Source organism: Salvia splendens, chromosome 5 (genome assembly GCF_004379255.2).
Source record: "Salvia splendens isolate huo1 chromosome 5, SspV2, whole genome shotgun sequence".
NCBI lineage: Eukaryota > Viridiplantae > Streptophyta > Magnoliopsida > Lamiales > Lamiaceae > Salvia > Salvia splendens.
In genome coordinates, this window is record NC_056036.1 from 15,067,371 (window position 1) to 15,079,103 (window position 11,733).

Here is an 11,733-nt window from a genome sequence, read left to right on the forward strand (position 1 = left end):
AATACATCGAAGAATTAATTTATTATGTATTTTAATTTATATTATTTAAAGGGCCGTGTCAAAATAGAATAAAATGCAAGATCTTTGACCTTAACCATCAATCACTAGGCTAACTCACGCGAGCAACTTGACACAATTTTGTTTTGTTTATTAATCTAGTGGCTACTTTTTTGTACTTTTTTTCATTCCACAAGAATATGCACTCTTTTATTTTTAGTCATTTCCCATGAATATGCGATTTCTAAATTTGGAAACTCTTTTTATTTAATGTTTTATTTGCAATAGTAGTGCAGGATTATGTTGTGGATGACATTCCATAAAATTCTAAGAAAAGAGATTACATGACCCCACACTCACACTCACACCCCCAGCATGGATGCAAACGTGAGGCCCCAATTCTCTGCTAAAAAACTCACCTCTCTTTCTCTTTTTCACACACACACACACACACAGCCGAGGCTAAAATGCAGCTGCTTCAGGCTCCTCTGCCATTCCGCTGCTCCATATCGCAATCAAACGCCAGTGAGTTTGATTGAGTTTCATGCCTTCACTTACTTCTTCATTCTCAAACTAACTTTAACTTGTGTAGGAGCCGCGCATGTCGCCGGGAAGTCATTTTCCGAAGCTGCTTCCGCCTTACCTCCTAGGCATTTTAAGCCTGCCTTCATTTCTTATGGCGATGCACTATCTACCTCAATTTCACCTAAAGCTGCTTCATCCCAAGGTCATCATTACTCTCCTTCATTTATGTTTTTGCTTTCACAACATAGGGGAAATTAATTAACTTATCTATGCTCATTAAATAAATTACTTTCGTTTTAACAATCGTAGATACTGTAACCGAAGCATCAATTTTGATAGTTTGCTTCTGCTATCTTTGTTGGTAACTGAAAATTTTGCTATGTTGTGATCGCCTTTAACTATAAAAATCCTTCTCTGCTCTCTGTAACGAGCAGCGGCCAACTTGATTACAGTCTACCATTACCTATAAGATAGCACATCATGCATGTATGTGTGTTTATATGCCTCAAGGTTGATGAATAAATTGTAAATTGCTTGATTTGTTTTTTAATAAGCTCTTGATCAGTTGATCGAACGTCATGAGTTTGACACGTTTGTAAACTTGGGAGTCTATCCAGCTCCATCGTCACAACACTTTTGGTTGATGGAGATAGAGTTCTTCTCAATTCATATAACCAAATTATAACTGCAGCGCCCGTTACTGAAGTATCAAGTCAAACAGCCGAGGCGGATGTCCTAAAGGCTTTGTCTCAGATCATCGATCCTGATTTTGGTACTGATATCGTCTCATGTGGATTTGTGAAGGATCTTGATGTCAACAAAGAATCGGGCAAGGTCTCTGAAGAAATTGTATTTGATGAGCTCTTCATTTGCATAATATACTACATCACCTTATCTAATATTAACACTTTTAATCTCAGGTTTCATTTCGGTTAGAGCTCACAACACCAGCGTGTCCAGTGAAAGACATGGTAATTATACTAATAAGAACTCCTAAATCACATTATAACTAGAGACAGAGGTAGTAGTGATATAAACTTCTCACACGGTATTCATAAGAAGCTTCAGAACTAAAGTTTCAGGAATCATTGTACATGTTCTTTTTCTGCTTTGTGAATGTTGTGTATAAATAAATCTGCTAAATAAGGATAATTCACTGTGCAGTTTGAGCAGAAAGCCAATGAGGTGGTTGCAGCTCTTCCCTGGGTTGAAAAGGTTGAGGTGACTATGTCCGCTCAACCAGCAAGACCTCTTTTTGGGTCACAACTTCCAGCTGGTCTACAGACGATATCAAATATAGTGGCTGTTTCAAGTTGCAAGGTAGGTGTTTGATAACATGTTACATGTCTCAGTATTTCCCTGAAGTAATTATTCTGCTCTTTTGATGTTGTTTTTTCTATTAATACTTGCCTCTGTCTTGTACATTCATTACAAATTAAAGATTATGTTCTCCCACCTGATGTAGAAAAGGATTTGAGGAGGGTACATACATTATTTTGGATTTGTTTTTATTCTGCAAATCATCATCTGCTATTCACGTAAGAAAATACACTAGTCATATAGAGGTTCCCCCGGATAGGATCCTTTAGATACAAATTGCCCAATATTTTGCATTGTTAGATTCAATGTTTGGCTATCTCCTTGAAGCTTCATAACAGTTTGATTTTCTAAATAAATACTCCAACAATTCCAGGGAGGTGTGGGAAAATCAACTGTGGCAGTAAACCTTGCATATACTTTGGCTGGTATGGGTGCAAGAGTTGGTATATTTGATGCTGATGTATATGGTCCAAGTTTGCCTACAATGGTATCTCCAGAAAATCGGTTGCTGGAAATGGTAATTCATCAAACTCTTGCATTGCAATTGCTCTTAGCTGCCTGCATTTCTGCATGACAACTGAATGGCTCTTTAGAACCCAGAGAAGAGAACTATAATTCCAACCGAGTACATGGGAGTCAAGCTCGTTTCTTTTGGATTTGCTGGACAAGGTCGAGCTATTATGCGTGGCCCAATGGTTTCAGGTGTGATTGATCAACTACTGACTACTACTGAATGGTATGTTGTGGTCCTTGAGGATGACCTAATCTTTTTATTTCATAAGAATGTATTCGCCCATTATATCCGTTACCATTTGATGCATAAACTTGTTTTTTTCTTCAAATTATCTATCTCTGTTTGTTTCCAATTTTCACTAATTGTACTGCCACTGCCAGTGCCACCTTGCCAAGATTTCAGTCTAAATAAATTTTCTCTGGTTCATATGATTAATTTTCTCTGTTTGTTTTTGTTAAAACTCTTAAATCTTGTCCCACATCGACTTGGTGATGATCCTAGCTCATCTATATAAGTATGGATAACCCTCCCTCTTATAAGGCCTTTTAAGGGGTGGGTGGTCCATTTCTAATATGGTATCAGAGCGAGCTGTGGGTGGTCTCTTTCTCATTTGTTCACTTTTCATTTTGGCTGAATAAATACTAATTTTGATTACTTAGAAAATTTTCACACTATGTTGCTACTCTAGATTCAAATTAAACAGCACCCATGTCTTCAATGCATGTTGCAGTTGTACAGAGAACCTGTCTAGTACATACCACATGCTCTTATGTATTTGGCTCATCCATGTAATTTGTATATGTATCATGTTATCGACATCATTATCAAGGTTTCGACTTAAGTTTCATGTTCCTAATGTGTAGGGGTGAACTTGACTACCTAGTCATAGACATGCCGCCTGGAACAGGTGACATTCAACTTACATTATGCCAGGTGCTATTATAATTTGGAATATGAAGTATTCTTCTTCTTCTGTTATATGCTTTGCCTGATTGCTAAATTTCCTTGTGAACTAACTGGGGTTGGTCAAACTGTAATTTTAGGTTGTCCCATTGACTGCTGCCGTTATTGTTACCACACCTCAGAAGCTAGCATTCATAGATGTTGCAAAAGGAGTCCGCATGTTTTCTAAGCTAAAGGCTGGTCCCTTCTCTACTGTCACATACTTTCAGTCCCCTAAAACCATTAACTGCCTTTTTTCTTGTAATCTTATCAGTGGAAGATTACATCATAAAAATAGATTATTTTTCCAGAACTTGCATTGTCTGGGATTTACCCCTTTGGTGCTCTTTGAGAACTGTGACTTATATCTTCAGGTACCATGTGTCGCAGTGGTTGAGAATATGTGCCATTTTGACGCTGATGGAAAACGATATTATCCTTTTGGCAGAGGTTCAGGTTCTCAGGTTTTCCCCATGTTTTAATATCTTAAAAAGTTCTTAATTTTTTTTAATCCTGTTCTTCTTGAGAAATTATCGAGACTGAAACAGCTCATGAAAGGGTGGTAGTAAAATGCTTATTTTTTTTTAAAGTGGGAGTAAAATGCCTGGAATTATCTCACTATATTTCATACAGCTGTTCAGATTCAGAGGGCTACAGTTGCTAACTACATATGCTTATTTGCAGGTGGTTCAGGAGTTTGGGATCCCTAATCTGTTTGAGCTTCCTATAAGACCGACTGTGAGTTCCTTTTAGGTCATGTTAGCATGTTGATATCATTACGATAGGATCAATGTTAATTAAACATTTGAACTGAAGAAAAAAAATCTATACCAAGAAAACATAGATGTGGCAGCATATGATGCTAACTTACGGAAAAATATTCAGATGGGCAGTTCATGTGATATCATTGTAGATTCTGATTGTTAAATCTGTATTGCAATGAACTATTGTTTCATCTTATCTGAAAAATACAAACTCATAAATTACCAAATTCATATTGTATATAATTGAACCAAAAGTTATAGGATTATTTTTTACTGGAAGAACAAGCTGGGGGAGTAAGAACTTCCAGATTTCACTTAAGCAACATATCAACTGGTTAATGATTTCACTTAAGCAACCGATCAACTGGTTAATTTTGCAATGCTTTTCTTATCTCATCAATTTAATATGATCAACTGTTGAAAAATATCAAGCACATATTATTTGAAGTGTATTTGTGACATAATAAGGTGCTTGCTTTACAGCTATCTGTTTCTGGGGATAGTGGAGTACCTGAAGTCGTGGCTGATCCCCAAGGTGAAGTAGCAGGAACGTTTCAGGATTTAGGTGTCTGCGTAGTGCAACAGTGTGCCAAAATCCGCCAACAAGGTATCTTTATATTCTTCTTCAATGATGTGATGGTAGATTCTGATCAATTCGTGATTGGTTGATACTCTTGACTCTTGAGGCCAGGTCATGAGTCAGATGACAGATATCTAATAATCACTTAAAAATATAATGGGATTGAAGGCACTTCTTATTATGCTTGTTTTAATGCAGTGTCAACGGCAGTCACTTATGATAAATCTATGAAGGCAATCCGAGTCAAAGTACCTACATCAGATGATGAATTCTATTTGCACCCGGCAACTGTGAGGCGAAATGATCGATCTGCAGAAAGTGTGGTATGGAAAAAAGTTCTTCATAATGAAACTTTTGGATAACGATTAACAAATAATGAACGAGCAATAAAGTAACTGAGTAGAAAGGTTTGAGGTTGTTAACATAAATCCGGCAGGTACTCGTTAGATCATTTAAGTAAAATGATAACGCTCCAGTGAAATCCACTTTTTTGAAATAACCTTAGTACATAAAAACCAGTAGCTCTGAAATATTTTACTTGCAACATTTGAAAGTTCGTATTGAAATTATATGAAAAACGTTGGCTTATGGTGAAACCAGGATGAATGGACCGGTGAGCAGAAACTGCAGTATGGAGACATACCAGAGGACATCGAACCTGAAGAAATCCGGCCAATGGGGAACTATGCAGTATCCATAACATGGCCTGATGGATTTAACCAGGTAACTTGTCTACCAGAAATGACAGGGATATGAATACAGCAATTTAATCTATTTTTATATCCTCAATCAATCATATACAACCTTTACTGAAGTGACATGCAATATAAGACATCCAGCCCTATTCACCAGAGCCAAAGCTTGAAACTAGTTCATTATCTTGCAGATTGCACCATACGATCAGCTTCAAACGATGGAGCGTTTAGTTGATGTTCCTATACTCCTGGACTAATAGCATCTCTGAAGATCCACCTCAAATTTGTACCTGCGGACAGATGCTTCTCAGTCCATTCTCTGAAACATGTTGGGCAGCAGTAAAAGCTCATATTTCTATTTATTTTTTATCTGTTTAGTCATAGGCTATAAAACCACTCCAAGGTGTATATAGATAGCGCTCAGAATTAAAGATCTTGTGAAGGAAAATACTCATAGCACTAAATTCTTCAACATGTACCTTTGTCTTATACAATTAGAGCATCCACCTCCGCTCTTGCCAACGAGCACGGATGTGGGCCCGGCCCCACTTTTTCTGCCTGCTCTTAGGCAAGAGCACAACACCCACATCCGTGCTCTTCCGCAAGGACGAGCACAAGGGTCCCACCATTCCATTATTCAATTTAAATAAAAATATTTTCACAAAATTAAAATGCATTAAAAATACCCGGAATAATATTACAAAATACATTAAAAATTGAAAATTGCATAATTAAAATCCTAAAAAATAAAAATTACACAATTAAAATCCTAAAAATTAAAAATTACATAATTAAACTCCTAAAAATTAAAAATTACATAATTAAATTCATAAAATTAAAAAACCCACTACTCGTGGCCGAATTTGCCCACATGTGTTTGATTAGGTCTTCTTGTAGCTCAACGTGGGTTCGGGTATCGCGCATTGTGTGCCTTGTTTCGATCCTCTCACCCTCCGTCGTATGCATACCTCGGCGTGGGGGAGACCTCGCGCTTGAGCTTCCGGCTTCATCCTCGTCGTAAAAGCTAGCCGCTCTTGGTCCTTCGTCGGCTATAATCATGTTGTGAATGAGAGATGAATGAGAGATGATTTGATGTGAAAAATAGATGATGAATGTGTGTATTTATAGATGATTTTGGGGAAAAAATTCAAAAAAATACAGAAAAATGGGCAAAAAACGGCCATTTTTTTGGGGTTGTGATTTTATTTTTGTATTATTTTCGATTAAAAAAAAATTCCAACGGATATGCCGTTGGCCAATCAGAACGCGTCACGTCGCCTGCTAGCCAGCACGGACGTGCTCGAGGCATTGAGCAGCGCCGTGCCAGTGGCAAGAGCGCAGCGACGGACAGCGGTGCAGCGCCGCTAGCACGGACGGACGGACGAGCAATTGCTCGCCGCTGTGGATGCTCTTGTACCCGAATTTTGTCATGCTTCATTGTGGAAGAAAGAGAAGTTCTTGGATGAGTATGTCTGGTTTTTAATACTATTTGGAGAAAATTGTGTATGACTTGTGTGAAACTTATCCACCGAATTGAAAACGCACAAGCACGAAAATATAACTTGAAATGAAAGAACAACGGGCATACGTGGTTCGGCCAAAATCAGCCTACATCCACGGGAGAACTCGAGCGATTTGTATTAATATGGAAACGAGATTACAAGCTACCTTTCAATCAGAAACTTACAACAAGAACAAGTTCTTCTCTCTTGAATCTCCCAAGAAACTCGACTCTGAGATCCACACTCCGAGAAGACCAACAACACCACGAACAAGAGCTGAGACTCCTTCCTTGATCACTGAGATCGCTGATCAATCACAACTTGGATTGAACAATGAATCCCCTTAGCTTCTTCTTTTTCTCACGGTTGTTTTACTCACTCTCTCTTGATTGAATGAATGAATGAATGAAGATTATGTTAAAACTGAACTAACTCACGTGTGGGAAGTTGTGAGCTTATATACTTAACCTTCAACTGATTCTTGGGTGTGAATAATCTCATGCACATGAGCCCTCACGAATGCTCACGTACACCCTCAACTAAACCCATCTCATGCATGCTCAATCCGCTGTATTTTTGATGTTGTGATACGCACACACATGTAACAAATCTCCACCTCGTTTCCGACATCAATAACTCGTTGTCCTAATTCTCCAACTCCTTTGACTTTCATCTTCTAATAACACTCACCAGCTCCAAGCAATATGCAAACTTGGATGCTGGAATACTCTTTGTTAAAGCGTCAGCCGGATTGTGCTCAGTTGCAATCTTCCTCACTTCCACCATTCCCTTCTTCACCTCATCTCGGATGAAATGCAAACGCACATCTATGTGCTTGCTTCGGTCATGGAAAGTCTGATGCCTCGATAAACATATAGCGCTGTTGCTATCACAATTTATCACCACTTTCTTCTGTATCAGACCCAAGTCTTCAAGGATTCCCTTGATCCAAAAACTCTCTTTCACCGCATCAGTTAGTGCAATATACTCGGCTTCAGTTGTGGATAAAGCCACCACTGATTGCAAGTTCGACTTCCAAGTTACAGCCGCACCAAACAATGTAAAAACATACCCGGTCTGTGATTTCCTGTTGTCTCTATTGGATGCGAAGTCCGAATCACAAAATCCCTCCAAACTATCCTTGATGCAGTCATTGTTACCTTTATACAAGATTCCATAATCTGCAGTTCCACCAAGGTATCTTAGCATCCATTTTAGTGCTTGCCAATGCACTTTCCCCGGATTGCTCATGTACCTACTAGTGACACTCACTGCATGAGCCAAGTCAGGCCTTGTGCAGATCATGAGATACATCACACTCCATATGATGTTGGAATAAGGAATCCTCTTCATCTGCTCCTCTTCTTCTTTACTCTTGGGGAAATGAGCAGCTGACAGAACAAACTGCTGTCCAATTGGTGTAGAAACAATTCTTGACTCATTCATTTGGAATTTATTGAGTAGCTTGTCGATGTAATGCTGCTGACTCAGCCATAAAAGCCTTCTCTTTCTGTCTCTAATGATATCTATACCCAGAATCCTTTTAGCTTCACCTAAATCCTTCATCTCAAATCTGCCATTTAGGTCATGCTTCACCTTCAATATTTCATTGATGTCTGATCCTGTCACCAACATATCATCTACATACAAAAGTAAGAATGCCACTGGCTTGCCATCTCTCTTCTTCACATATACACAGCTATCCATCTTCTTCATATGAGTTTCAAACTGAATGTTCCATTGTCTACTGGACTGCTTTAGTCCGTAGATGCTTTTCATCAATAAGCACACCTTATTCTCATCCTCGGGCTTCACAAACCCCTCAGGCTGCTCCATGAAGATGCTTTCTTCCAACTCTCCATGAAGAAAGGCTGTCTTCACATCCATTTGATGCAACTCCCAATCATTTTGAGCAACCATTGCCAAGAGTAATCTGATGGAGCTATGCTTTACAACCGGAGAGAATATCTCATTGAAATCAATGCTTTCCCTCTGATTGTATCCCTTAGCCACTAATCTTGCTTTATATCTGATTCTATTACTCTCTGATGCTTCAATCTTCTTCTTGAAGATCCACTTGCAACCAATCAGCTTTTGCATCCTTTTCTTTGTAACTAGATTCCATGTTTTATTTCTAAGCAGGGAGTCAATCTCTTCTTGCATAGCCTTGATCCACTTGGTCTTTTCTTTCCCCTTAACTGCCTCACCATAGTTGCTAGGTTCCACTGACTCCACCTCATCCGCTACACAGAGAGCATAATACATCAAGCTTGAATTGCTGTATCAGGTCTTCTAATTACTTCTCTTCTTGTTCTATCTCTTGCTAATTGGTAATCAGTGAGATCCTCTCCCTCTTGATCAGCTTGATCAGTACTCTCAACTTCTTCATTGGATTCATGAAGTCCTTGCTCTGATTCTGAGGAACTTGCTTCATCTGAAACTTGACCAGTGTCATGTTGTAGTTGTAGCTCCACCTCAATTGGAACTCTCACCTTCTCTGATATCTCAGCCTTCTCAAGATCCTTGTATGGCATTTCCTCTTCTCTGAATATTACATCCCTACTTATCACAACCTTCTGATTTCCAGCCTCCATGGACCACAGTCGATATCCTTTAACTCCACTTTGATATCCAAGCATAGCACACTTGAGAGCTCTAGGCTGGAGCTTTCCTTGCTTTAAGTGTGAGTAAGCTCTACATCCGAACGGCCTTAGCCTATTGTAATCACCATGCTTCCCATACCACTTGTAATCTGGTGTCTGGAAATCAATCGAGGCTGTAGGGCACTTATTCATAAGAACTGTAGCAGTAGCAGCTGCTTCTCCCCAGAATCTTGATGGCATTCCAGATGAAATAAGCATGCATCTTACCCTTTCAAGGATGGTTCTATTTGCTCTCTCCGCAACTCTATTTTGTTGTGGATTATTGGGCACTGTCCTATGTCGTTTAATCCCTTTGAGCTTGCAGAAATCATAAAATTCACGGGATAGAAATTCTAACCCATTGTCTGTCCTGAGGCATTTGAGAGTGGTTGCTTTCTCCACCTCCACCTCTTTACACCAGTCTCTGAACTTGCTAAATGCATCCGACTTTTCTTTCATCACATATAGCCACAACTTCCTGGAATGATCATCTATGATAGACAAGAAATATTTGCATCCCCCTATAGAAGCCACCTGTGAAGGCCCCCAAATGTCACTGTGAGCATAGTCTAAAACTGATGAAGATGTGTGTTTCCCAGCAGGGTATACCAATTTCTTACTCTTGCCAAGTATGCACACCTCACAGTCCCTCGAATTCAACATAGAGGTTGCCTTGATTACTCCATCCTTTATCAACCGATTCACTCCGTCCTTTGAGACATGTCCCAGCCTTAAGTGCCAAGATTCTGGACTTTGATGATCTGCAACATTAACTTCATTGGTTATGACAATAGCTTCCAAGTAGTATAAGCTGTGAATCCTCTTAGCTGTCATGACCACATGAGAGCCCTTCATCACATTCATGATCCCATCAGCTGATAGAAAAGAACACCCTCTCCTCTCTAGTGCCCCCAAAGAGATCAGATTTCTTTTAATTTATGGGATTAATCTGACTTCAGACAATATCTTGACTGATCCATCCTTCATTCTAAGCTTCACATCACCAATGCCCTTGATGCTGCATTTGTGATTGTTCCCCAGATACACTGACCCTGATGGCTTCTTCAAATTGTCAAACCATCCAATCTTAGGACACATGTGGAAGCCGCATCCACTGTCCATAATCCAAGATTCAGAGATCTCAACATCAGCCACATTCAAAACTTGAGCATTCTCTATTTCTTGAGCCACATCAGCAATAGGAGCACCTGCTGCCTCTTCTTCTTTCTTCCTTTTGAGTGCATAACAGTTCTTAATGTGACCCGGCTTCTTGCAATAGTGGCAGGACCTTGACTCTTTCTCTTCCTTTTTGTCAAATTTTCCTTTCTTCTGCCATTTCTTCTTGCCTGCCCTTTTATCAGCCACTTTGACATTGAGAACTTCCCCAGCCGAATCAATAGGTTTGCTCACAGATACTCTTTGGAATTCCTTGGACTTTAAAGTAGTTAGTACCTCTTCATATGTGAGTGAAGAGCTTCTCCCATACAAGAGAGCATCCTTGAGTTGATCATAGCTCCTTGGCAGAGCATTCAAGAGCATGATTGCCTTGTCTTCATCTTTTATTTCACCATCTACACTCTTAAGATCGTCAACTGCCTTCACAAAGTCATCCATCTTCTCCATGATACCCTTTCCTTCAAGAAACTTGATCGAGTACAGCCTTTGCTTCAAGAATAACCGGTTAGCCAAAGACTTGGTCATGTATATGGACTCCAATTTCTTCCACACATCCGAAGGAGTCTTCTCCTTGCAGACTTCTCGCAATACTCGATCTCCAAGGCTGAGCATCAGAAGCACTATGAGCTCTATCCATCGCATCAATCTTCTTGAACACATCCTTATCATCAGGATCGTCTGTCTTGTCAGGCATCTCATACTTCATAGCCTCCCAGAGGCCTTGTTGCACGAGCATGGCCCTCATCTTCACTTTCCATAATCCAAAATCATTTTTCCCCGTGAATTTCTCGAACTCAAATCGATTCCCAGCCATTTCTCTCGCCGCGCCTTCAAGAATTTCCCACAGACGGCGCCAATTTGTGAAACTTATCCACTGAATTGAAAACGCACAAGCACGAAAATATAACTTGAAATGAAAGAACAACGGGCATACGTGGTTCGGCCAAAATCAGCCTACATCCACGGGAGAACTCGAGCGATTTGTATTAATATGGAAACGAGATTACAAGCTACCTTTCAATCAGAAACTTACAACAAGAACAAGCTCTTCTCTCTTGAATCTCCCAAGAAACTCG

The 11,733-nt window shown here is 39.6% G+C and overlaps 1 protein-coding gene across 1 annotated transcript; it reads left to right on the forward strand.

The window, feature by feature from the left end:
* The first annotated feature begins 365 nt into the window (after positions 1–365).
* Positions 366–5,811, forward strand: LOC121803451 (fe-S cluster assembly factor HCF101, chloroplastic-like). Its single transcript, XM_042203114.1, has 15 exons — positions 366–522; positions 590–724; positions 1,214–1,356; positions 1,443–1,493; positions 1,687–1,842; positions 2,216–2,359; positions 2,436–2,578; positions 3,220–3,289; positions 3,400–3,495; positions 3,673–3,762; positions 3,983–4,036; positions 4,546–4,669; positions 4,841–4,965; positions 5,243–5,365; positions 5,529–5,811. The coding sequence occupies exons 1-15, from the start codon at positions 465–467 to the stop codon at positions 5,592–5,594; spliced, it is 1,578 nt and encodes a 525-aa protein (XP_042059048.1). The 5' UTR covers positions 366–464; the 3' UTR covers positions 5,595–5,811.
* The last annotated feature ends 5,922 nt before the right edge of the window (positions 5,812–11,733 follow it).